Source organism: Botryllus schlosseri, chromosome 1, assembly GCF_051294905.1.
Source record: "Botryllus schlosseri isolate E-star chromosome 1, Bs_hap1, whole genome shotgun sequence".
NCBI lineage: Eukaryota > Metazoa > Chordata > Ascidiacea > Stolidobranchia > Styelidae > Botryllus > Botryllus schlosseri.
In genome coordinates, this window is record NC_137236.1 from 41126370 (window position 1) to 41151540 (window position 25171).

At 39.4% G+C, this 25171-nt stretch overlaps 3 protein-coding genes and 1 long non-coding RNA gene across 4 annotated transcripts in view; 3 read left to right on the forward strand and 1 right to left on the reverse strand.

Annotated features, from left to right (window-relative positions):
- LOC145436382 (protein bicaudal C homolog 1-like) overlaps positions 1-25171 on the forward strand; it is a 788516-nt gene that overhangs the window by 717967 nt on the left and 45378 nt on the right. The gene's annotated exons all lie outside the window — the stretch shown is intronic.
- Positions 1-25171, reverse strand: part of LOC145436956 (uncharacterized) — a 416296-nt gene that overhangs the window by 341985 nt on the left and 49140 nt on the right. The gene's annotated exons all lie outside the window — the stretch shown is intronic.
- LOC145449915 (uncharacterized) lies at positions 1460-9995 on the forward strand. The gene is made up of 2 exons (XM_080328356.1): positions 1460-2772; positions 5526-9995. Exon 2 carries the CDS (start codon positions 5707-5709, stop codon positions 7084-7086), a length of 1380 nt encoding a protein of 459 aa, XP_080184482.1. The 5' UTR covers positions 1460-2772; positions 5526-5706; the 3' UTR covers positions 7087-9995.
- On the forward strand, positions 11811-23967 carry LOC145449905 (uncharacterized). The gene has a single exon (XM_080328347.1). The coding sequence runs from the start codon at positions 20845-20847 to the stop codon at positions 22465-22467; it is 1623 nt and encodes a 540-aa protein (XP_080184473.1). The 5' UTR covers positions 11811-20844; the 3' UTR covers positions 22468-23967.

A 25171-nucleotide genomic window follows, 5' to 3' on the forward strand; every position in this document is an offset into this window, starting at 1 on the left:
GGTATTGTAGTGGATAGTGGGATTTATTGGCTGCCAGGCGGAGGCTTCATCTACGACAAATAGTCTCAGGAGCACCGAACATGAGTCACCTTCATCGTAGCCTGCAGCCTGTGGATTGTCCGATATGTGGCAAAATTATCTCCCATAAAACAAACTTAAAGAAGCATGTGCTCGGACACTACGGAGTAAAAAAGTACAATTGTTCTATTTGTGGTTGCACGTTCACCGCAAAAATGGGTTTGGATTATCACATGAATGGCCACAGAAAACTTTCGGATAGACATACGTATGAATGTGAGGTATGCGGAAAATGTCTACAGTCGAAAAACGGCATGAAGACACACATGAAGGTTCACTTGGGTATAAAAGAGTACAAATGTGACGTGTGTGGCAAGCAGTTCGCCAGAAGTAATAATTTGCATAGACACATGGAGACACACAGAGCTGATAGGAGTCATGAATGATCAAGAAACACGTGTCTAATAACAGTCATGGAGGATCAGGATCTGCAACTGGATTGAAACATACTCGGATATGATGGGATGCGTTGAAGTCTACTACGGAATTTGTAGCTCGGTTTTATAAATGGTACTGCGTCGGCTCGCGGCCTTCTTTCTAATATTGAACACAAGCTTTGTCTTGTAGCCATTGTGCCTGTCGAATGATATCCCAAAATGAAAGCCTAACTGATGAAGAGTGTTCTCTCTTTTTCGTTTTTCTGGATTTTCAGTCCTTATCCCAGGCAAGAAAATTGCGCATGAGTCAGAGCTGCAACTTTTGAAGGGTGCACCAGTGCACCACTCTTAAAAAGGCTGAAGAACACTGGTCTGACCTACCACTAAAAATATCATATAAAATGACTGTTTCTAGGTTCAACCCATATCTATTCCGATAGACGCTTGATTTTCTGCTTACCAGAATAGAATCAAGTTTAGCGGCAGCTGCGATAAACCATTTTTAAGCAGATGAATTCAAACTTTCGCATGGGGATTCACGTTCGATCCGCAGAATGTGGATGTGAAATTGTTGTAAAGTATATGCGGTTGCAAGTTTACCACAAAAACTGGTTTGGGTCGCCATATGATTGATCACAGAGATCCTTTGGATAAAAATAAGTACCATTGTAAGTGTGCGGAAAATGTCTTGGTATGATCCTATTGTGTTGCAACTGGAAAGCGGAGAAAAGGTTACTATGAAGTCGCTTTCGAATTTTTAGACTCTGTTATGGTCATATGTCGTCACTAGGCATTGTCACAACAACCTCTATTTGATTTTGACCACATTTGTGGCAACTTCTACAGGTATTATGTTTCCGAAAGTGACCATGTACTCGGTAATGCTATCTGTGTATCTGTTATACTCTACTATATTGAAGCAAAATAAATATTCTTAACATAATGTTTGTGCAACTGTGCATTGACCCCTTGGATCAACTTACAGCAACTTTATCCCATCACCGGTAGGGCTGGGCCCAATCGATTGTGAATCAAGTGAGCTCGATCACGACTTCACAGATATCTCATTTACACTAAAGTGTCAGGGTTGTTCAAAAATAACTTCCAGTGATTCACTTGCTGAATTGTCAGGTTACCTTGAAAAACCCGGCCCACCAAATTTGGTTCAATTCCAGCTAGTAGAAACCCCTGCAAAGCCAATTAAATTTTTGAAATTTATCAGGAAAAATTTGAAATATTTTCTGTCAATCGCATGAAAGTGTTGAGTTACCAAAAAAAAAACATGTATAAATTTTTTTTGTCACTTCCAATTGGCTGAAAGGAATTTATTGCAGCTGAAAGTTATGGATTTGCAAAGATAGCATTGATGGTGGGTAATCCCAGAATTAATAATGAAAAATTCAAACAATTCCGCTTCTACGGGTTGGAATTGAGTCCAATTTGTATTGCATCGTTTATGAAGATAACTTGACAATTTCACGGGTTTGACACAAAAACTTGAAATTCTCTTTTAATTTTTCATAATGAATTAAAATTTGAAATTTGCTCTGCTGCGGCTTATACTGGTCAGAATTGAACCAAATTTGGCGTGCAGCATTTTCCAGGGCAACCTGACAATATAATAAGGTAACGGTACTCATCGTGCTCAGGCCTGATCATCGATCACACTGGTGTACACTGTGCAGACTGACATAACAAGTTGGCACAAAATCTTTACTTTTCATAATGAAGTCTTATGTTTTCTGTTACGGCATCTATAATGAAGTTTAAATGCAAATAATGATCTTCGGTAAAGATCATACCCGTGAAACAATGATTTTATTGAGATATACCTTACTTTGCTCTCAGACCACCCTTGCATGAATATGTTTTCGATACTGTTTTCAAATTTTTAATTTCAATCAACGGAAGATCATTCTTGTGTGTGCTGCTGAACTAGCCTTCATCTTAGCATTGGGTAAATTAAATTCTCAGAGTTTTGGTGCTAGTTGGCTGCATCAAATTTGTAGGGTATTAAGATTAACACACGAATAGTAGGACTAATAGCAATAAATCTTGGATGTCCTGTGATTATTATTATAATTGTTTGCATGTAATACAGTTTTTCTGTCTGAAATGTACTGTATATGTAGCTGGAAGCTGTTTATATTGCAATGTTGTATTGTATTTACAGAGAACAAGTGTTATAGTCATAGTCAAATTTATTCAACTTGCATTAGACTGGTTATAGTCAACTTGTAGACACTCCAAGAAAAAAACTCGAGTCGAATGAGTTGCATCCTCAGGGGATTTGCGAATATCGGATGTCCAATATGTGGTAAGAAAGAGCTACAAAGAACATTACTTGAAACACCACATGCGCAACCACTGTGGGATGGGGGTTGTTCAAAAAAAGATTTTTTTTCAAATCTCACTCGCTTAGTGACTAAATCGTCAGGTTGTCTAAGAAAACGATGCACACCGAATTTGACTCAGTGCCAACCAGTAAAGGGCATGCAATCTTGAATTGAAATTTTTAATTTGATAATAAAAATTAAAAAAGAAAATTCTCAAATTTTTCCGTCAACCCCATGAAATTGTTGAGCTGTTATCAAAGACGATTCAAAACAAATTGGATTCAATTCCGTCTTGTAGAAGCGGAATTATGTGAGTTTTTCGTTGATAATCCCCGGATCAAGGATAGCCTTCACATCGCTTGCGGGCCGGACCAGTCAAAGTATTTCAAATTGTCACCTACAAAAATCCGTGCCGGTGTTTTCATATGAATGCTTTATTATCAAGCCTGTGGACGTGATAGTAGATTACATCATAGTAGGCCCACGGATCACGGGGTTCGATTTTTGTAACACCTTCATTCGCAAACAATCAATTTAGCAAAAGTACGGTGATTGATCGGTTGAATATAGTTATGAAACGGTAAAACAGTGGCTATAACGACAATATAAGCTGGCATATTTCTATGCTCCCTTGGTTTTAATCGTAACTCTGATATACAGGCGCGTAGCCAGAGGGGGGTTTCGGGGGTCGGTACCCCTCCTTTAGAAGCGTGACACCCCCTTCTTAAATTCTAAACCCCTTTCTTTTGAAATGATCGTTCTGACGCTAATGGTCGGTTGCAATTCAATAAGTCGTATTATCAGTGTTGAGTGCGGCCAATTAGCGAAAGGCGTGTAGCCAATTAGCGTCCGTGCGCGATGCACTGCACAATGTAACGCGACACGATCATCCGCTGAGATGATTGCGAAATTAGGTCATTCATTGCCGCGTGCTCGGCAATAGTTGCTAGCCTGATTTGTCGCGTCTCCAACAAGCCTAGTTCCGCTGGCTTGAATAATCTCATCTGCTATAGGCCCGGTGTGCACGATATCATCGCTGACCTACACTACCGCATCTGCAAGCGGCCTAGTATACGAAAGATATCGCTAGCCTAACTACCGCGTCTCGGGCCTACCATGCTTTGGCTCATATTTCCCGATGGCTCGGATAAAATGGTCGTTAAGTATATGCTGATTAGCGATTGTGATTAAAGAGTGACATCTCGAAACTGAATTACATCGAATGTGCGCAAACATATGCGACGCGTGCGTACGTACATGCGTAATTGATTTCCGTTAATACTTGAACATAACCATCAAAAGCTGTGTGTCAAGGCTAAAAAGAGGTATGGTTTAAACCACCAGAAATCGGCGTCATTATAGCCCGTCTTCCATAAAAACTCATACATTTTGAATTGCGCAAATCGTCGCAGAGGCTATGTAAGACGTAGACGCATTGCTAAGCGCGCGTATTTAGTTGTTCGAGGCATTGATAAGCGCACGATATCATTGGTTGGCCTACACAATCGCATCTGCAATAGGCCTAATACGAAAGATATATCAATAGATCATCATAGCCTAACTCCATCGCTGGCGTAACTATCGCGTCTCGGGCCTAGCATGGTTTGGCTCCTATCAGTCGATGGCTTGGAGACCATGCCGTTGATTGTATGCTGATTAGCGATTGTGATTAAAGAGTGACATCGCGAAACCGAAAGACATCGAATGTCCGTAAACATGTGCGACGCGTGCGTAATATATCTCCGCTAATACTTAAACATAACCATTAGAATATGTGTATCGACTTGAGTTATAAAATAGGACAGGTTTGAAGCACCTGAAATCGGCGTCATTATGGCACATATTCCCAAAAATCTCTGACATTTCGACTTGCGCAAATAGTCGACGAGGCTGCGTTGATGAGCGCGCGTATTTAATTGTTCGACGATTTGATAAGTGCAGGTATTTAATTGTTGACGACAGATCAGAGAGTCGCTAATTAACAGTACTTCCGGACTCGTCGACAAGCTTATCAAACGCGTATAATCGCGAACACGAGGAGATTGTATAATGTATAATCGTCATTTACGCATGTACTTAAACCTAATGAATTGACGCTATATTAAGTAAATTCGCAAAACATCGAAACCCCGCCCTTCTATTGTAAATCCCCTTCCTTATTTTTCGGCTGGCTACGCCCCTGCTGATATATGCGCACATTGGAGTTTGGTCATCAACATTAATTCGTGATTCGAGTTTTATGGTGGGACCCTTTGAGTCAAAACTGATACAGAGGTGCGACACCATATATTTGAATCTTAATTAAGTGACTATCTTACTCTCAATGGAGCATGATATATGGGTTTCGCATTAGCCTTTTCGCTTTTGAGAAGAACTTGGGAATTGGGTGTCAATGTCAGTGACTTGGTTGCTAATGGTGACTGGAGTGAAACCAATTAACGCTGTCGGATGATTATATTGCGGCCTATAAACATAATTTAACATTTGTTGCCTCAAAGGATAATAGGCCTATAAGTATTTCCCAATTCACTAAAAACTGCTTTGTGAAATCGTGTTGCAGGCGGTCTGTTTGACACCCCTGCTCTAAAAGTTCCGTTGTATAACCAGCCTGACACGAATTCGTTGTCAAATTTTAACCTCTCTCTTTACAAATCCCGCACTGAGTAGCGTATTTGTATAAATATACCAGAGTGGTAATTTCGCTATTCGCAAACTAATGGGGTACTTTATTTAGATCCATTCCATACTTTCATACATAAGGCACAAACTTGACTCGAACTCGGATGTTTTCTGTATCACCGCCAAAACGTTCCCAGGACCTCTACCGACCATTCTGAAGAAAAGAGAGAGGCATAGAATAACATAGAACAATTTTTTATCTCTACTCGAGATAGTCAATACAATATTCCCTTAATATGGATGTGCGTGCTGACACCCCAAATCATAAATGTGATATATGCGAGAAACTATTTGCTCGTAAGGATAGCCTCAAGCGTCATATGGATATACATGCTGGCATCAAGAACTATAAATGTTATACATGCGGGAAAGAAAGTACTTCAAAGAATGGCCACAAGCGTCATATGAATGTGCATGCTGGCGTCAAAAAACACAATTGTGATATTTGTGGTAGAAAATTCAGCCAGAAAGGTACCCTCAAACTTCATATGGATATGCATGCTGGCGTTCAAAGGCTTGAATGCGAAATTTGTGGGAAGGGATTTCGTCGAAGAAGTAATTTCCGTCTTCACATGGATATGCATGCTGGCATCAAAAACCATGAATGTGAAATTTGTGGAAGAAGATATTGTAGAAAAGTTGACTTGACCCACCATATGGATATGCATTTAGGCGTTAAAAATCATAAATGTGATATATGTGGGAAAGCATTCACCTGGAAACATGAACTCAAGCTTCATCTGGATATGCACGCTGGTGGTAAAAACTATAAATGCGATATATGTGATAAAGAATTCAGGCACAAAAGTACACTGAAGATTCACATAGATATCCATGGTGGCATCGAAAACTATAAATGTATTATATGTGAGAAAGTATTTACTGGAAAGAGCAGCCTCAAGCAGCATATGGATATGCATGCTGGAATCAGAAACTATGAATGTGATATTTGTGGGAAGGAATATATTCAAAAAAGTAAACTCACGGTTCATATGAATATACATGCTGGCGTCAAAAATCACGAATGTAATATTTGTGGCATGACATTTACTTCAAAGGGGTGTCTCAAGAATCACATGACTATACATAATGTCTTCAAAAACTATGAATGTGAAATTTGTGGGAAGGAATTAAGTTACAAATCAACACTTAAGCTTCATATGGATAGACATGCGGGCACAAAAAATTGTAAATGTGATGTTTGTGGAAAAGAATTTATTTACAAATGTAAACTCAAGTGTCATATGGATATGCATGCCGGCATCAAAAATCATAAATGTGAGTTATGTGGTAAAGCATTTACCTTGAAAAGCAACCTCTGGGTTCATATTGATACTCATAAAGACGTCAAAAACCACGAATGTGATATTTGTGGGAAAGAATTTGTTCAAAAGACAGCACTAAAGCTTCACATGAATATTCATCTGAGCTTGAAAAACCATAAATGTGATGTTTGTGGGAAGGAATTTATTCAAAAAAGCAAACTTGAGTGTCATATTGATATGCATGCTGGCATCAAAAATTATAAATGTGAGTTATGTGGGAAAGGATTGCTGACTAAGCGTAATCTCGAGCGTCATATAAATGCATGCTGGGATAAAAAATCACGAATGTGATCTTTGTGCGATTTTGTACTTTCAACACACGTCCATTACCCCTTACGTTAGAAATCATGCACTCTTCTGGCTGTGCGGAAAGGCATGGTAAGCACCGGTAAATTATGTGTATTCCTTGCTACCGCCTGTCGTAGTTCTATTGTTCTGCTCCAAGTTTTTGGCGAAACGGATATTCTCAACCTATCAATCCAGTTGTATTTCTAATACTATAGTAATATAGTGAGGGATAGAACAAAATGATTTCTCTAGCTGCCATTGACGTAAACACGGATGTAGAATCAGAAAACCCTCTACTTCTTCTTCAAACTGTACTCTGCCCCCTTTTACAAAACCCTATTGTTTTCTGGAAGAGAATAATCTGCTTATCCCTTATTCTGAATGCATTCGCATATGGCCCCATTGATGTTGCACAATGTACACTGTCTTGACGACCTAATCTTTAAAATCAACAATAATCATACTAGAATATGCCTACACAATCAGTAATGAACAGTGTATCGAAAGTTGTTTGTGATTCGCTTCCCTGCTTTGTGAGTAAGTCATTATTGACATATCTGTACTGAATTGAAAAAGTCCATTTGAATCCATATTTTAATATGCCGTAATTGGCATATGTTGATGCGTATCGAGATCGTTAAAACAAGATAATCTGATCCCTAATTTGGCATTTGTACATAGATTTTACCCAATTAATCTACTAGAATTCAGAACATTTTCTGTTTTTAGAATATCACTCCTCTCCACCCTTGTGGTTTATCTCTTGGCCGGCTACATCTAAATTTGAATAATTCGAGTCCAAAGCTTGCAGTTTGCACATTGTGCAATCACAAGTAAGCCTGCATACCATGAATTGCATATTCTCGAACTGTGATTATGAGCCAGGTTTCTATTGCAACATTCATTTTCTTGTTAGGTATTGAAGTCGTGTAAATAAACTTACCGTACTCTGGTACATATGTAAATTTGACGGCTTTGTCTTTGAGAAATCGCTTCGAAGTTCACAAGCCTGCTGTCTATCGACTGCCCAATATAATACATAACTCACTGATGTGAACTTACGCGGACACGACTAGATTAAAACTACACAGCTGACCAATTTGAGATAGATTCAGTTGTGATCTAAATCCCATGAAAGCCCACAGTAAAACGTTCCACGACTGTTGGTTTTTGCGGTATATGTATATTTTAAAAATTTCTTTCGGGATGAAATGATACTTGCGACATGTTTTGCAAAGAGCCCGTGAGCATTGAGCAACACCGATTGGATTGAACATTTCAAGACACATACCGATAACGACAGTGAAATAATCATGTGATCTATTCACACATAGTGCCGAATAGTTTAAGTATAAAGTTAGTTGCATGAACAATCGAAAAAAACTTGGTAATAATTACATGATAAATCTAAAAAGTGTCAAAAGGTTCCATGAAAATATGGAGAAAGTTTGCAATATCAGCTTAAAACACCATACTGCATAACTTCTGAGTACTTAGGAAGCTGTAAAAACAGTTGTAAAAGTTACAAAAATTTGCCCTAGTTATGAAGCAAGCCTACTTTATATGACCACTCGAGTAGGTTTGCTACTTAGCATTAGCCGGTAATATGAAATCGTCATAACGGCCTGGTAGTGTAAGCTCCTGTATGTACCATTGATCATTCTATATGAGTCATGAAGATACATGTAGTGATTTTGTAGTGCTTGTCCCTACATTTTTTGAGATAAATGCTGAGGTATTCCCCTCCTGTTTTGTTTTGTCAAGAAGTTTTGGTATGTTCTGGAAATGCTAGTCCTACTGCGACGTTTATATTTTCATCATGTCTGCAGCAACATATATTTCGTTTTATGATGTTGTTATTATTATTATAGGGGGTTAATATAGTGTCTGACCTTTATGTTGATTATTTAATGTCGAAACTATATTCCTGTACCTGTGATAGATTCATTGAAATGTTCACTTTGTTTGCAGGCTACGTAATCAATTACTGTAATCTTGTTGTAGATGAGAGTGATTGAATATTGGCTACTGGTCACAGGCTTCATCTACGACAATTGTTTTAAAAAAACGTGAAGCATGAGTCACCTTCATCGTAGCATGCAGCCGACGGAATGCCCGATATGTGGGAAGAGTATATCTACAAAAGCAAACTTGAAACGGCATGTGCTCGGACATTACGGAGCGAAAAAGTACGATTGCTCTATTTGTGGTCGTACGTTTACCGCAAAAACAAGTTTGGATTATCACATGAATGGTCACAGAAGACTTTCGGATAGACAGACGTACGAATGTGAGGTGTGCGGAAAATCTCTGCGCTCGAAGCGCGGCATACACTTACATATGAAGGTTCACTTGGGTATGAAAGACTACAAATGTGATATATGTGGTAATGAGTTCATTGTCAAGACTGATTTGCATAAACACATGGACACGCACAGCTGATAACACTCGTGAATGATCAGGATCTGGAATTGGTTTAGATCTCGTAACGGGACGTGTTGAAATTAATCTCTAGCGGAATATGCAACTCCGATTGTAAAATGGTGCTACGGCTGCTTTCTTTCTGACATTGAATACAGGATTTTCCTTGCTGACAATCGTGTTTTTGTTTCACTGACACAAAACGGTAAACCCGTGCCTTTTAGAATCATATCCTAATCTGAAAGTCACGCCGACGATGTGTGTACTCGTTTTTGCTTTTTGTGTTGATTTTCAGTGCTAATCCCACGCGAGCGGCAATGTATGATGAGTATAGGTCATTTTAAACCGTCTCTTCTTGATTTGTGCATCTTTTCTGTCGAACGAACTGGTTTCTGTTATTGATCTTATTTTCTGCCGACATTAGTAATATAAATATATTTTCTGTATAAAACGAAGGCTGCCTTCGATCATGACCCTCTCAGCTCCAACAATGTCTGAAGTGTTTTCATTGCGGGAATGGTGATTCTTGCATCCTCTGAGCTGCACGCCGACGCGGCGCAGGAGAGAGGGGGCCCAGATTAAGAATTTCAGGATAACGTAAAGTATAAATAAAACATCGTAAAAGAACTGTGGCATCGGGCAACTATGTCGAGGTGGCTTCCAGTTCATTACATCGCATTGCAGATTGTGTGCGTCTTGTTCTGATGAAACGATTATTGAGATGAAAGCTGCATAGACTTAGCGGGCGATATATGAAGTGCGCTGAAGACAAGGGGTATAACAGTTCTAGTATGTCTAAAGCAGAACAATAATCAGGGGAGTAGTGGTTACAAACGCTGCTAGCCAGTAGCCACGCTCGAGTTCAAATCACGCCGGTAGCCGAAGCGTCGGAGGTTCATCTGATCTCCAATTACCCTATGTCGTCGCTCTTATGTCTCGCTGTTGGGGGTTTCTTTTGGCTCCTCTAGACCGCATCGCAGCTGCTGCGGCTACAGAAAAGCACAGAGAAAAACCAGATCAACAACGCACTCAAAAATAAAGCTAGTAGACAGAGCAAGGAAGAGCGTGTAAAATGTACCGCCGAATTAAGATTAACATCGAAAAACTGATATCGCTCGGGCACTAGATCGAGATGGATGCCAGATTAAGAGGCCGTAACTGGTCTTTTTAGCAACCTCGTATCTGTTCATTACACCGTGACAGATGCCAGATTAAACACCGCAGCTGGTCCATCATCCATCAACCATTTTTTTTCTATATATCACTGAGTTCTTGTTTCAAATTTACTCTTAACAAAATTAATGAAACCTCTTAACGTTTTATCGCGTTTCCCTAAATACACCGGCGATGTGCATTATTTTCCCTCATATGGAGTAGTCATCGGGCGCGATGCAGGCGCAATATATTTCTAATATAGTCATTAAGCCAAGTCGAAATTCGGAAAGACCGACCAGTCCTGGACTTCTACCCCATCTTCTACGTACACCAGCATAATTGCGGGGCCAGACCATAAAAAGTCGCCGGAAGAATAAAAAGCCGAAAACCACTGTTGTACAGGTTGGGTCAGTAGGTTAGTGGTTACCTGTAATTTGATATATCACTCATGGGCGTGGTAGTGGTGTGTCCGCACCGGCTCGCTGCCCCGCGGCACTTGCAAAGTCACTCCTTAACTGCGCGCCACGTGCCGTGACTAGCGATAGCACTAGCAGCGAAACTCATGTGAGAGTATGTTCGGAAATTGTCAGTCAGTACAAGTCAGGATCATCAATGCAGTTCCGTAGTATATGGTATATGTTTTGCGTTCGAATAACAGTAGAGTCCTGCAGGATTCGAGCGATCACTATAATTACTGACTCTCGTTTATATGAGAAGAGAATAGTGCAGCAACGGGGCCCCGATTTACGTTAGATGCAACCTGTGATATATCTACGTGAATATCTACGATATTCTACGAGATAGAATAATCAACATTATCATATAGATTGGCTATCTATAGCAATAGCCCAGTACTTTCGAAGTATAATATACGATTCAATCTTTTGACAGACAGAATGTATCGTTGGGTCTGGTCTACAATCTGCTCTGCATGCCACAGTGACCCACTAACGCTGAAAAGCGGAAATGACCCCTAGTAAGCGGGAAATGCATATTTCTTGAGTGCAGAATAAACGGAAAGCAGAATAGTTAATCGTTGACTTTCTAGAACCCCTGGGTCTGTTCCGCATTCTTATTCACAACAACATTACCATCACAAATCACCTCTCCCCGTGGACATGTTATAGAACGCTTGTCGTGTCCAATAGCCTGTGAGTGTGTGGGTATAAAGCGAGTCCGTTGTTTACGGATGGCGACTTACAAAAATACTCAACTGCGGCCGTATAGCTGATACGAACGTCCTAACGAATGAGTTATTGACTAGCAGTTCAACAGACGACCTTTGGCATTTTCCAGATATAGGCTACTGTACGGATAAATCAACAGTAGGTATTGTGTTATAAGTCTGATATCCGAAAGAAATCCAATGTACGATATGCACTTGGTTTTATACCAACGACGAATACAAGTCACGGGATGTAGTAATATTCCATAACGGATAAGAGAGGGAAAGTATGGCGCTGCAATGTCAAAGTGTATGGCGTTTGTAATTGGTTTAAAAAGCAGGGGGGCAGCCTGCGGCCGTCATACCGTCGTAGATAAAAATTTGGGCGGCCGTGACACGGAAATGCACAGCAGGAGAAAATGATGCGCCCCATATAGAAATACCAACTTGGAATCGTCTGCTTCTCAAAAAAAATAGATTTGATTCTGGTACGTGACTGATAATAATTGGTCGCACCCTAAGATGCATGATCATGCATAACTTGCCCTAAATTTCCGAACACACTACCTCCATCAACTTCGCCAGTGAATCTGTAACATGGGCTGATGAACGATAAATACTTGATTGTAATATGGCACTAATAATAATGACAAAATTCATTTGTGAATCTGAAAAAAATTTCGCGCTTTACGCGATAAATATACGTAGACCAGTCATTTTAAAAACATGGCCACTCGCGATTGCGGTGCGTATCTAGTAACCGATTTGGGAAAGTAGATTAGTCCGGAGTTCACCGGAAATGGACATGGCAGTTTAACATGGGTATTTGGCGCCAAGTTAGTTCATTACGGCTTATGCAGTGGAATTGTCCGCCTCTGGTTTAGAGTTAGTATATCGTAGGAACAGTCATTACCGCTAACCTCGAATCCTATGATACCTAAACCAATTGCAATCTTAATAAATTGTGACGTGTTCGTGGGCAAGCCGGATTGGTTATGGTTATCTGTTTGGATGAGAAAATTGACTAGCTTTTAGTTGAAAACGGGGAAACGGTGGAAGAGTTAAAAACGATCATTCATAAATGAGTGCTTGCTTTGCGGGGCAAACGTACCATGTGGAGCGCAGCATATGAGCATGACCTGGACTTGGACAACTAAATAATTCTAGTTGTTTCATCAGACTAATTCGAATAGATGTCGCTAGTCTAATCTAATTATAATCTGATCTGTGAAATATGTCCCTGCTCTAGTTCTAATTTTAATCTAAGTTCCGAATTTCCTGACCAGGCTACAGGAGATCTGTACATTACGAATGCGAAATGAACCAAGCTTTATGGACTTAGACATAGGCTATCCTCGTGTTTACGACAATGAACTCTGATTTGATAAGTGCAGAACTTGAATTATGCTGTGTTTCTTTTTAATTCATAATGTGATCCGATTCCAAGCTATTACGAATTCTAATTCCAATGTAAACTCCACCGGCTTGTTGCCCTGCGGCACTTGCAAATCACTCTAGTCTACAATGCGTGACATGAGTTGTGACTCGTTATCGCATTAACACCGAGACTGGTGTGAGAGTATTATGAGAAATTGTCAGTCAGTACAAGCCAGGCAAGCAGAGTAATTAATCTGGGAAGACGTGGAGATTCTCAGATTGACTTCCAATATTCGCAAACCATAATAATCGGAAGAGGGGGTCTTTATGTTTTCATCCAACCAAAATACATAACAAGCAGACGACAATTAAGGTGGTACAGAAAATATGCATGCACAATTGCGCATGCACAGTATTCAGTATCAGATAGGAATAATTCGATACGACATTGAACAGGGATGGCCAACCTTTTTGTCATTCACGGCCGCATTTCGACTACTTGGTAGCCTACGGTCGCATTCCAGGACATAGTCGTAATGAACTAGCTGGACGCCAAATGCCCGTGTTAGAGTGTCCATTTCTGGTGAACCCTAGATCAATATATTTAATCATCTAGGCTTGCTATACGCACCCAAATCGCGAGAGTTCACTGATCATGTAATGCAGTGGTTCCCAACCTGTGGTACGCGTACCACTAGTGGTACGCAAGGGTCTTCCAGGTGGTACGCGAGTCAATTCTGTTTTTTTTTTCGATTAAAGGAAGTTATTAGTTCAGTTGGATTGATTTTGAATTTTTCGAATTTTATTGTTTAGTGGTGAAAAAACAATTCCATGCATCTCATCAACCCGGGCTGATAATGCCTAGTTTAATAGAATTTGTAATTACTAGGGCGATTTTGCTTTATAAAATTGAGCGTTAAGTAGGCTTACCATATTTTGAAAATGCAAAAAGAGGACACTTTTTCAGAAATTTGCAAGATACAAAACCGGAGTAGAATTCTCAAAAACCGGTGAATTTTTCCCACTTTGCGGTCGGTTGACTAAAAAAAAAAAAAAAAAAGGTCATCTTTTCGCTCAGAGCTAAATTCACCGTTTTTCACTCCGAGATATCCGCCGGACCGTCACTTCTGTGCTAATTTGCGGCATGTCAGACCTAAATTTTCAAAAAAGAGGACAAAATCTCAAAAAAGAGGACAAAAGGGCGTCCTCCGAGGACACTTTCAAAAAAGTCAAAAAAGAGGACAAATCCTCTTAAAAGAGGACGTATGGTAAGCCTAGCGTTAAGTCATAAAATTGTCAAAATTGTTTTTAAAGTCAAAATTTTTTGGACCCCGCCATTTCGTTTGTATCATAGATTTGATATTTTCCAGCTTGTAGCACACTTTATAGGCCTACCGTTGTAGGCGGCCCATTGTCTGCTCCTCGTGGATCATAAACTGTTAAACGAAACAAATAGGTTGACAATTGATATGGTGTTATGCTCAACGTACCGCAATATCCTAACTGAAGCAAGAATGCTTGACATTGTATGGTTATTTTATCAAGAAGCGCATGATGAAAAATTGTGATGCATGATGACATTTACAGTGTGAAGCAACATGTTGTGTCACCAGCGGTGTACTCACAGCTTCAGTGTTGCCAGCCAACAACTACTGCTGTTAAACGGTATTTCTCCATTCTTGGCAAGCTACTTAGTAAGGACAAACACCCCGAGAATGTAGGAAAGTATCTTTCGTTGTACTACAACAAATTTTAATTAACTCTACCATAATACGTGGTGTAACTACTGGGCCAGATATAGATAAGATAAAAAAAATTCATGTCAAAATTTGTCAGTTTTTGGATCAAAAACGCTTTTTCGTAAGGACAGACAGTCCCTACCAGAAATAAATATAAGTAGTACAATTTTAACATTATGTGCGAAAACATCTAATTTGCGTACATGAAGTCAACATTTGGTCAAAATAAAGTTGTTTTAGGTCAAAATCCTTCGATTTTTAGGTCAAAGAATCGCCCTAGTTATTACACCTCACATAGCTCAAATACGTGAGTATGACGTCATAAACGGTGAAAACATTTTGACCGCCTACGCCTACGGCGTGCGTAAATTATGTAGGTGGTACGCGAGCACTGCATAAAACCTCGAAGTGGTACGTGGATGGAAAAAGGTTGGGAACCACTGATGTAATGGAACTGCTCATGATTTACTAATGAATTTCGTCATTAATATTATTATTTTTACATATTACCATAAAACATTTCAGCCCATGTGATCAGATTCACCGGTAGAGTTGATGGAGGCGGTGTTTTCTAAAATTAAGAGCAAGTTATGAATTATGATATATATATATATCGGCTTTCAATTAAATAAAAGGGCAAAAGAAAACAGGAAACAAAGGAACATCAAGATATCAGTTTTGGGCCCTTATCAATGAATTATGATGCATATTCGGGTCGGCCAATTGTTATTAGTCACTTTGTTGCATGCTGTTATTTCTCGACCTCCCGTCATGATTGTCGGTGTAGTGAGGAGTACACTATTCCGAGTGGGTATTTCTATATAGGGGACGCATCATTTTCCTCTACCTTTCGAATCTGTAATGTGGGGCTCTGATTGCAAAGGGCCTTACTATAATCAAATCAAATCGAAAAATGAAGTCACATTGAATCGCGCACTGCGCGAAGAAAATTTCAAGATTAATAAAAATCTCTCAAGAAATCAGGAGTCATTCGTAAATTCCACCTGCATTTCGGCGGCCGCCAACACATACCAATTGAATTACGTTTCCACGGCCGCACAAATTCCCTTTTACGGCCACACGTTGGCCACCCCTGACCTTGACGGTCAACTAGTCTGATCATACCCGCATCAACCAGGTACACTTATCTCTATACAGTCTGACAGTAAGAAATGTTAGTTAAAGAGGAAAGGAAGGAAGATATATAAAATATACGGTGATAGCAAATGATCAATGAACCATGTCTGGGCAATGTTGGGCAACAGTGTCAATATGACGACAAGAGGTAGTTAAGTAGGCATATACACTTAAACCTTCATTCTCCGGTTTTGACATTTGTCAGCATTGACGCTCATGTAGAATTTCCACTGAACTACAAATAAAGATAGGTAGAGATTTCGTGACACGCCGAAAGTACTAGAGGTGTAGGGGTAATAAATGAATAGTCCAAAAAGTATTCGATTAAATTTGAAAAGTGGGCCTGTTCGAGGTGTCGCATACTTTAGTAGCAAAGCAGAGACAATTACTTTAAAAATCGCAAGTTGTTTCTTTGCCACAAGACAAAATGATCGATGACTCCGTAAACCGGTAGTCCTCGAGTCAAGTTGCAGTTTGCACAAATTAGTATTGCATTTTTTAAATGTAGGAAATGTCTTCATGAAAAGTATAAGTAGGTAAATAATTAAATAGTGTATTCATGTAGAAATGAACCCGAATGTTTTCGGCTGACAGTCGTCAGGGGTAATCATCCGCAACTATAGTAGAGAGAGAATTACACAAGGTACACAAGGCCAATAAAATAAAGATATGAATAAAAGACGGAGCGGACAGATGTATGGAATGAGTAAATTATAACAAGAAACCTAACAGTATAGCCCTGTGTAGGGTAGGGTTCTGGTTTAAATCAAGGTTTTCCCGTTGATTTTTTATTTCAATTTTACTATTTTGATTTTATTGATTTTTTTGTGTTTTTTTCTTCAAATTTTCGGACAAGATGCGTGAATGTGGTTTATTATCGGACAATCATGTGAATTTTATATAAGCGGGAGGTAGCATCTTGCCACTGGTACCGGTATAATTCATTTATTTGTCAGACAAACGGGAAAAGGGCAAAGAGCTATAGTCAATCAATATGTTAGCGTTGTGCTGTGGATACTAGTTAGCTGTCTGCGACATGCTGCTACTATTTCCGAGGCACTTGTGGGCAATGTTCCCTCTAAGTTGCGTACGTTCGCAAATGCGCAGTGCTGACAAGGTCTCTGCGCACAGAAAATCCAAGTTGCGCACAAAAAAATCCGAAGTGATGACCTTTTTTTATTCGTTACGCACTGTTGTCCAAGGGTCTATGCAGTGAGTTGGTGAGTCTGGGCAGATGCTGGAGCATTGCTTGTGGGATACCGCAAACGAAGCGCAATACGCAGTCTCTATCGAATTCAAAAGATTCCCTCATCTTTGATCCAATTTGCTGGCAGAAACCTCTCCATCGATCAACCTTTTCCTCGCTACTAGAACAGATCAGTAATGATTCGGGCGACCCATCATTAACGCATGTGTTAAACATTTTCAGCCATCATTAACACATGGATTGAACATTTTCAGCTATCTGTATGATGATTCACAGCCCCACATTATTAAAGTTTAGGCGTTATCCTTCATCGACATGATTGACATGGTTGTCATTCATCCCATTTTCTTTTGTTGGTGTTATTGTTATTATGAGTAAAAAAAAATAAATAAAAAAAACAAAAAAAAATCATAATTTGAATTATTTAAATGATTAAAATCGATTCTGTGTATTATGACGTTATAGTACATTAGTACTTATGGCGTCATTGAACTCACGTGTAGCTACGCAATCACATCATATCTATTATATTTCAATTCGACAAAGTTCAAATTCCTCCTGATTACTATACTGGTGGTAGCGCGAGTAACACCAATAACACCAACGTGAAATTGTTGAACAGCTGAAATAATTCTCACATCGTGTATTTACTGCGATTTAAGTTACTCAATAGGGTTGCTGATTACCATATGACCTATTTTTTCAATAAATTGAGGGTGTCATCGGAAGAAGCCTCTTTTTGGGAATTTGTCCTATTTTTATAGAAAAAGTGTTAAAATGCACTCAAAACGGGACTCATATGTACCAAACGCCAGAGTTGCGATGACAATCAACAATAACTACGGCGTGACGGGTAGTTAGGTAGTGGAATGATGACCTTTTTTAGCCAACACCTCTGAAATACGGTATATGTGGGTAATTCTGGAGTCGAGTCAAAAATATGACCTTTTTTAGTCAGCACGGTCTTATTGGTCGGAGAAGTTTTCTTTTCCGGTACTAGAGAGCTTTCAGAATTTTAGAAAAGTGTCGTGTTTTTCTACTCTCAAAATATGATAACCCTACTACTGAAGTCTCCACGTATTACTGTTGAAAACTAACGCGACTTTTCAATACCGTAATATTAACCTTGATATAAATCTCAAAATTGTACTACTGTTATTGAAGTGTTACTGCGGCAAGAGCAATATGACTGTATGTCGCCAGTTTATCAATAGAAATACGCTTTCCTCAAAACGAATCGAATGAAATCATAACTAGTGCAATTTAGAATCTGCTTTACTGCACAATGCGCTGAGTTGAAATTTGAGCCACACTTCGACAAGTGACATCGTGCAAGATTTCCGGAATAAGCGTGAATCATGCGGACGAAAATGGATACGCGAAATACAAGATTTCAAACGATCATACGATCAATAATTTGTCTCGTAAATCCAGCATAGTAATATTCTGACATCATACTGAGAAGCGGCATCATAGCAATTGTTTGATGACAGAAACGGCGTTTTGGGCTGCACTTCCTGATGAACAATTGGATATTCTGATTGGACTAACAATCATGCGTAGCAGTTTATTCAAATTTGTAGGCATATTACACAGCAACACAATGTATGATTTCACGCTCAGATTAAAAAGGCTCTCACGAAATGGCTGCTAATAGTCTGCATTCTGATTTATAGTAACAAAACATGCATTAGTTCGTTTAAACATGAGTGGAGATGGTGTTTTAGTGTGTGTGTGTCCAAATCAACATCTGTAATGAGTTAACGATTTTATGCTCAGAGATTCTTAATCTGTTTGTTCGCGAACCCCTTCGAGTTTTGTGGGCGGTTTTCCGTACCACAAAAATTTCAGAAGATGATGACTGGGAAGTCATAACATTAAGTTAAACACTATTTAGGCTACGGTATTCCATGCCCAAAACAAGATATCTAAGGCCATTGACTAGACAAGGTAGTCACAGTTTCACACACGATGTATTTCTCAAAAGATAATATGTTTTTCTAGTTTCTCCATGACGCATTGCCCTTTCACGGACCCCATAAAAGTATTTAGCGGATTTAGGTTAAGAACTCCTGCTCTAATTCGTTAATTGCGCCCATAAGCATCACTCCCTTTTACGAGATGCATACTAATCATTATTTTTTGAACCACCCAATTGTCCTTATGACCAAATTGCGGGTATGCTGCGTAGCCATAATAATTACAGGATATACCGGGCATACCTAGCATACGCATGTTCGGCACCTATGCGCTTGAGTTTTTCGACACTGGGAATCTTATCTGGTCCGTCTTGATCGGCAAATTCCCAATTTCTCAGTTGGCTTTACATCTACTCATATAAGTATGTTCGTCAGGGCAAAGAAGCCCATCTGATCGAAATTATATCAGTAGGGCAATTTTTTTTACCCGAAAAACGGAAGATTTTGACCTAAAAAATCAAAATTCCGACATTTTTTTACCTTTAAAAACCTTTTGACCAAATTTTGACCTAGCGTATGCAAATTGAGTGTTTTCCCACATAATGTTAGAATTGTACTACTCATGTTCATTTCTAGTTCGAACTGTCTGTCCTTACAAAGTAGTTCACCCTGAAAAGACTTTTTGACTCAAAAACTGATAAATTTTGTCAAGAAATAACTTGATTTGAACGAAATCTGTCATTACTAACTAGCTGGCCAAGAATGGAGAAAGAACGCTCAACAGCAGCAGTTGCTCGCTGACAACACTGAAGTTGTGTTGTGTTGTGTGTACACTGCTGGTGACACACCGTGTTGCTTCATTCTGACAAGGATATCTATATCATAATTTTTCATCATGCGCTTATTGACGCAAGAACCATGCATTGCCCACGCAGTCATGCTTCAGTTAGGATTTTGCGGTACGCTGAGCATAACACGAGGTCAACCTATTCCTTTATTTGAATGTTTATGATTCACAATGAGCAGACAATCGGCCGTCTACAACGATAGGTCTATAAAGTAGGCTACGAGGTGTAAAATGTCAAATGATAAGTTCCTTGACAGTGCTAAATCTACGATATAAACGAAATGCAGGTTGTAAAAAACATTTTGACCTTGTTTAAAATTTTAAAATTTTTTGACCTAACGCTGCAATATTGACCTAATTCTGACTTTTTTTGACATGACAAATAAATATTGCTCTATTTAACATCATAATACCCATCTATTCAATCCCACGAGACTGATACTACATCGATAAATTTAGAAAAACTTTCGAACCTTCTTTTTACGAACCTACACTCGTTTCGCGACTGAGTACATACCCAAGTGTAATGGATTGGCTATTGCACTGTCTACAATCTAATGATGCACTCTTTTCAGATCACTTTTAAGCTTTCATACGTATCAGATATTGTCATACTGTCGTTAGGTCAAGTTTTATACGTTAAATAGTGTGAACAAGACTGACATCTACACTTTCAACAGTAAAAGCGTTCTTTGGACCATTGACGACCATTTTTGTGCAAAAACGTGGGACATTGATGTGATATATGTGAGATAGTATTTGCTCAGAAAGATAGCATCAAGCTTCATATAGATATGCTTGCTGGTATAAAAAATCATCAATGTGATATATGCGGGAAAAAAACCTCCAGGAAGAGCCACCACGGGCGTCATATGGATATGCATTATGGTTTCAAAAATCATAAATGTGAAGTATGTGGGAAAAGATTTACCAGGAAGGAAGGACTCAAAAGACATATGACTATGCATACTGGCATCAAAAATCATGAGTGTGACATATGCGGGAAAGCATTTGCTCGCAAAGGTGAACTCAACGTACATTTGGATTGGCATGCTGGCATCAAAAACCATAAGTGTGATATTTGTGGTAAAAGATTTAGTCAAAGCAGCATATTAAGAGGTCATATAGATATGCATGCTGGTGTGAAAAACTACAAATGTCATATATGTGGAAAATCCTTTACTCTGAAGAACGATTTGAAGCTTCATTTGGATGGGCATGCCGGCGTCAAAAACAGAGAGTGTGATATTTGTGGTAAAAGATTTGGACAACACTCTCATCTAAAGAGTCATATCGATATGCATGCAGGCCTAAAAAAACATACATGTGTTATATGTAGAAAATCCTTTACTCTGAAGAGCGAATTATACCTTCATACGCATATTCATACTGGCATCAAAAAACACGAATGTGATATTTGTGGTAGAAAGTTCGGTCATAAAACTCCACTCAATGTTCATATGAATATGCATGCTGGTGTCAATAAGCTTAAATGTGATATTTGTGGGAAGGGATTCCGTCTAAAAAGTAAGCTCCAGCGTCACATGGATATGCATGCTGGAATCAAAAACCATGAATGCGAAATTTGTGGAAAGAGATATTTCGATAAAATTGACTTAACCCGCCACATTGATATGCATGCTGGCGTTAAAAATTTTAAATGCAATATATGTGGGAAAGCATTTTCATTCAGGATTAGCCTCAAACTTCATATTGATACACACGCTGACAGCAAAGAACATAAATGTGATATCTGTGGTAAAGAATTCAGTCGCAAAGGTGAACTCAAGAAGCACTTCGATATGCATGTTGACATCAAAAATTATGAATGTGTTATATGTGCAAAAGCATTTACTAGAAAGAGTAGCCTCAAAAATCATATGGGTATGCATGCTGGCATCAGAAACCATGAATGTGATATTTGTGGAAAAAAATTTATTCATAAAAGTAAACTCAATGCTCATATGGCTATACATGCGGGCGTCAAGAATCATAACTGTTACATATGTGGTAAGGCATTTATTTCAAAGTCTGGCCTCAAGAATCACATGAATACGCATGCAGCAGTCAAAAACTATCTATGTGAAATCTGTGGGAAAGAATTAGGATATAAACATACATTCAAGAACCACATGGACATGCATGTTGGCATCAAAAACCATAAATGTGATGTTTGTGGAAAAGAATTCCTTGTAAAAAGTAAACTTGAGCTTCACATGGATATGCATGTTGGTGTCAAACGTCATAAATGTGATATATGTGCGCGAGCGTTCACTTTCAAGGATAACCTCACGGTTCATATTGGTACACATTCTGGTGTTAAAAACTACAAATGTGATATTTGTGGAAAAGAATTCCGTTTGAAGGGAACACTCAAGTTTCACATGGAATTTCATGATGGCTTAAAAAAAACATAAATGTGGTATTTGTGCAAATGAATTTATCCGAAAAATTATTCTCAAGTGGATAGGCATTAAAATCATCAATGTGAAGTACTACTCTATGTTGGAGAGAAATCACTTCGACGCGGGGCATCAAAATTCATATGGATGCATAATGTACATGTTACTTCAAATATCATGTGATGTATGTGGGACTGTATTTACCCAAAATAGCGACCACAAGTGTCATATGGATAAGCGGCTGTAACGACATGATACCACGTTTTATTTCCAGTGTTTTTAAACTGTTATCTCTGAAAGCTTGCTCATTGCTGTGTAGTGGTAAATATTGCATTTTCTGAGATTCAAATTTTCTGCAGGAAGCAATCGTCAATGAATTTCCGCTCTCTATACCTTTTCGATAAAGACCCCTGATTCGAACGTGTCCCAATGGCTATTGGGATTATCCAATAGTGTTTCCCTATATTGAGTTCATGCACATTGTGTGTGGTCTCCTTTTGGTCCCGTCGGAGGATTTCTGCCGTAAGTGTAGGGAAGGTGTGTCAGGATCTCAGCACTGCAGGTACACCTCCGTTATTTCAAGAAATTATGCCCTATTCTGTCAGACTGGGAAGGCGTGTTGGCAACCAATGCGGGTCATGATGAACATTTTTTCGATCTGGCCTGTATATAACAAATGCGCAATGTCTTTGCCACCAAATGTTTAGTAGTTTCCCAAAAATTTAAATCGAAACTCTGCAGTTTGCAGACTCAAGTAGGCCAATACAAACCATATCTTTCATATCGCATGCTATTGTCACATTTTGGATTCAATATTCTCGAGACTGCGATCTCTTTCTTTGCATGTAAATAAGCGACTCTACTGCTGCTTGATTTTTATACTTTTCATATTGATCATTAATATCACAATTGTGCTGGCGACGAAATTGGGGTCATCGTATCGAACATACCTGGGTTCGGCACTTACGGGTTTCAGATCATCAACACAGGCAAGCAAATCTGGTATAGTATAATCGGCTATTGCACATATACGTAACCATGATAAATTGATGCTACTTTGGTAAATTAGATACATTTTCAGATCATTGCGTTGACTGCTCAGTTTCCAGTTAAAGTCTTGGTAAACCCACCTTTTATAGCTCTGTTTGGTGATATCAAATGGTTCGCATTTATAATATACCAATTTTCCTCACTTTTAGCAGTTTCTGGTCGCATTCTCAAGTAACAGTACCAATAGACGAAATCCCAATAGTGTGTTGACTTCGAAATTCCAATGAAATGTCGGTCTTGGCCGTCTGAGTCTCGAGTCAATGCACAGATTGACTCGAGTCGAGTCATCAGAAAATCGTGACTCGAGTCGAGTCATGACTCGAGTCATTACAACCCTGTCACAAGCCTGCAACACCGTTAATTCCTTTTTCTCGAACTGTTATCATGAGCCAGGTTTCTATTGCAGCATTCACTTTCTTGTTTGGTATTGCAGTCGTGTAAATAAACTTACCGTACGCATGTCAATTTGACGGTTTTGTCTTTGAGAAATAGCGTCGAAGTGCGTTACCTTGATCATAAGCCTGCCGTCTGTCGACTGCCCAATATATTTCATAACACACTAATTTGAACTTATCAAGACACAAATAGATCAAAACTATCAGAGATGGGCAGATTTGTAATTTCTATGTCCTAATCCAATCCAAATCCGAAACTTCAAATCCTAATCCAAATCCAGAGCTTTTGTATATCTAGTCCATGTCCAATCCTAATCCGATTCCAATTTGAAAATCAGAAAAAATTGCTAAATTATGCGAGGAAATTTTTCTTTCACAACCAACAATCCTCTTGTTTTAAGATAGCTTGGCATAGGGCTGCACCTCTCATGGTCTTCGGCACCGAGTATACCAGGGGTTCTTAACCTTGCCTCCAGCGCCCCCTCCCCCAAAGGGGCGCTGTCGATTTTGAAGGGGGCGGAAACGCTCAGGGGGCGATGGGATCAGGGGGCGATATGGGGGGCGCTGGGATCAGGGGGCGATGTGGGGGGCGCTGGAGAAAAATGGCTTCGCAGTAGATGATGTGGTAGTAGAACATATCCTTAATGAGTATTCAGAGCGAATTAGCACCGCAAACTTCGTTATATATAGCCTTAAAAAGACGTATAGGTTTAATTGTCCATAGGCGCCTAAATGACTGGCACGGAATGTTCCTGTCTTGGCAATCTGAACCTCAGAAGACGAATTCCATCCGGCTGGGAAAAATTATATGCCAGTGAAGAAATACCAATTTGAAATCGTGTGCGTCTTTTATTTTAGTACGATTGGGCGACAGGGATATATAGAACTAGATATCCCTGTTGGGCGATATCCCTGTTGGGCGATTCTATATTTTTTGATATAGCAGACAGGAGGTCACGATATAACATCATGCAACGAAGTCATACCAACGGGTCCGCCCGCCCGAATATGTTTAATTATTAGTTACGGGCCCTAGTTTCCAAAGACACCTCACAATGTCCCCTCTACGTTTTGACGCGTCTGCGCACACTCACCAACTCACTGCGCAGACCCTTGGACAACAGTGCGTAACGACTAAAAAAAGGTCATAACTTCGGATTTGTTGTGCGCAACGTAGATTTTCTGTGCGCAGAGACCGTGTCAGCACTGCGCACGTGCGCAGCTTAGAGGGAACATTGCACCTCACTCAGCTCTACCGGTAAATCTGGTAACGT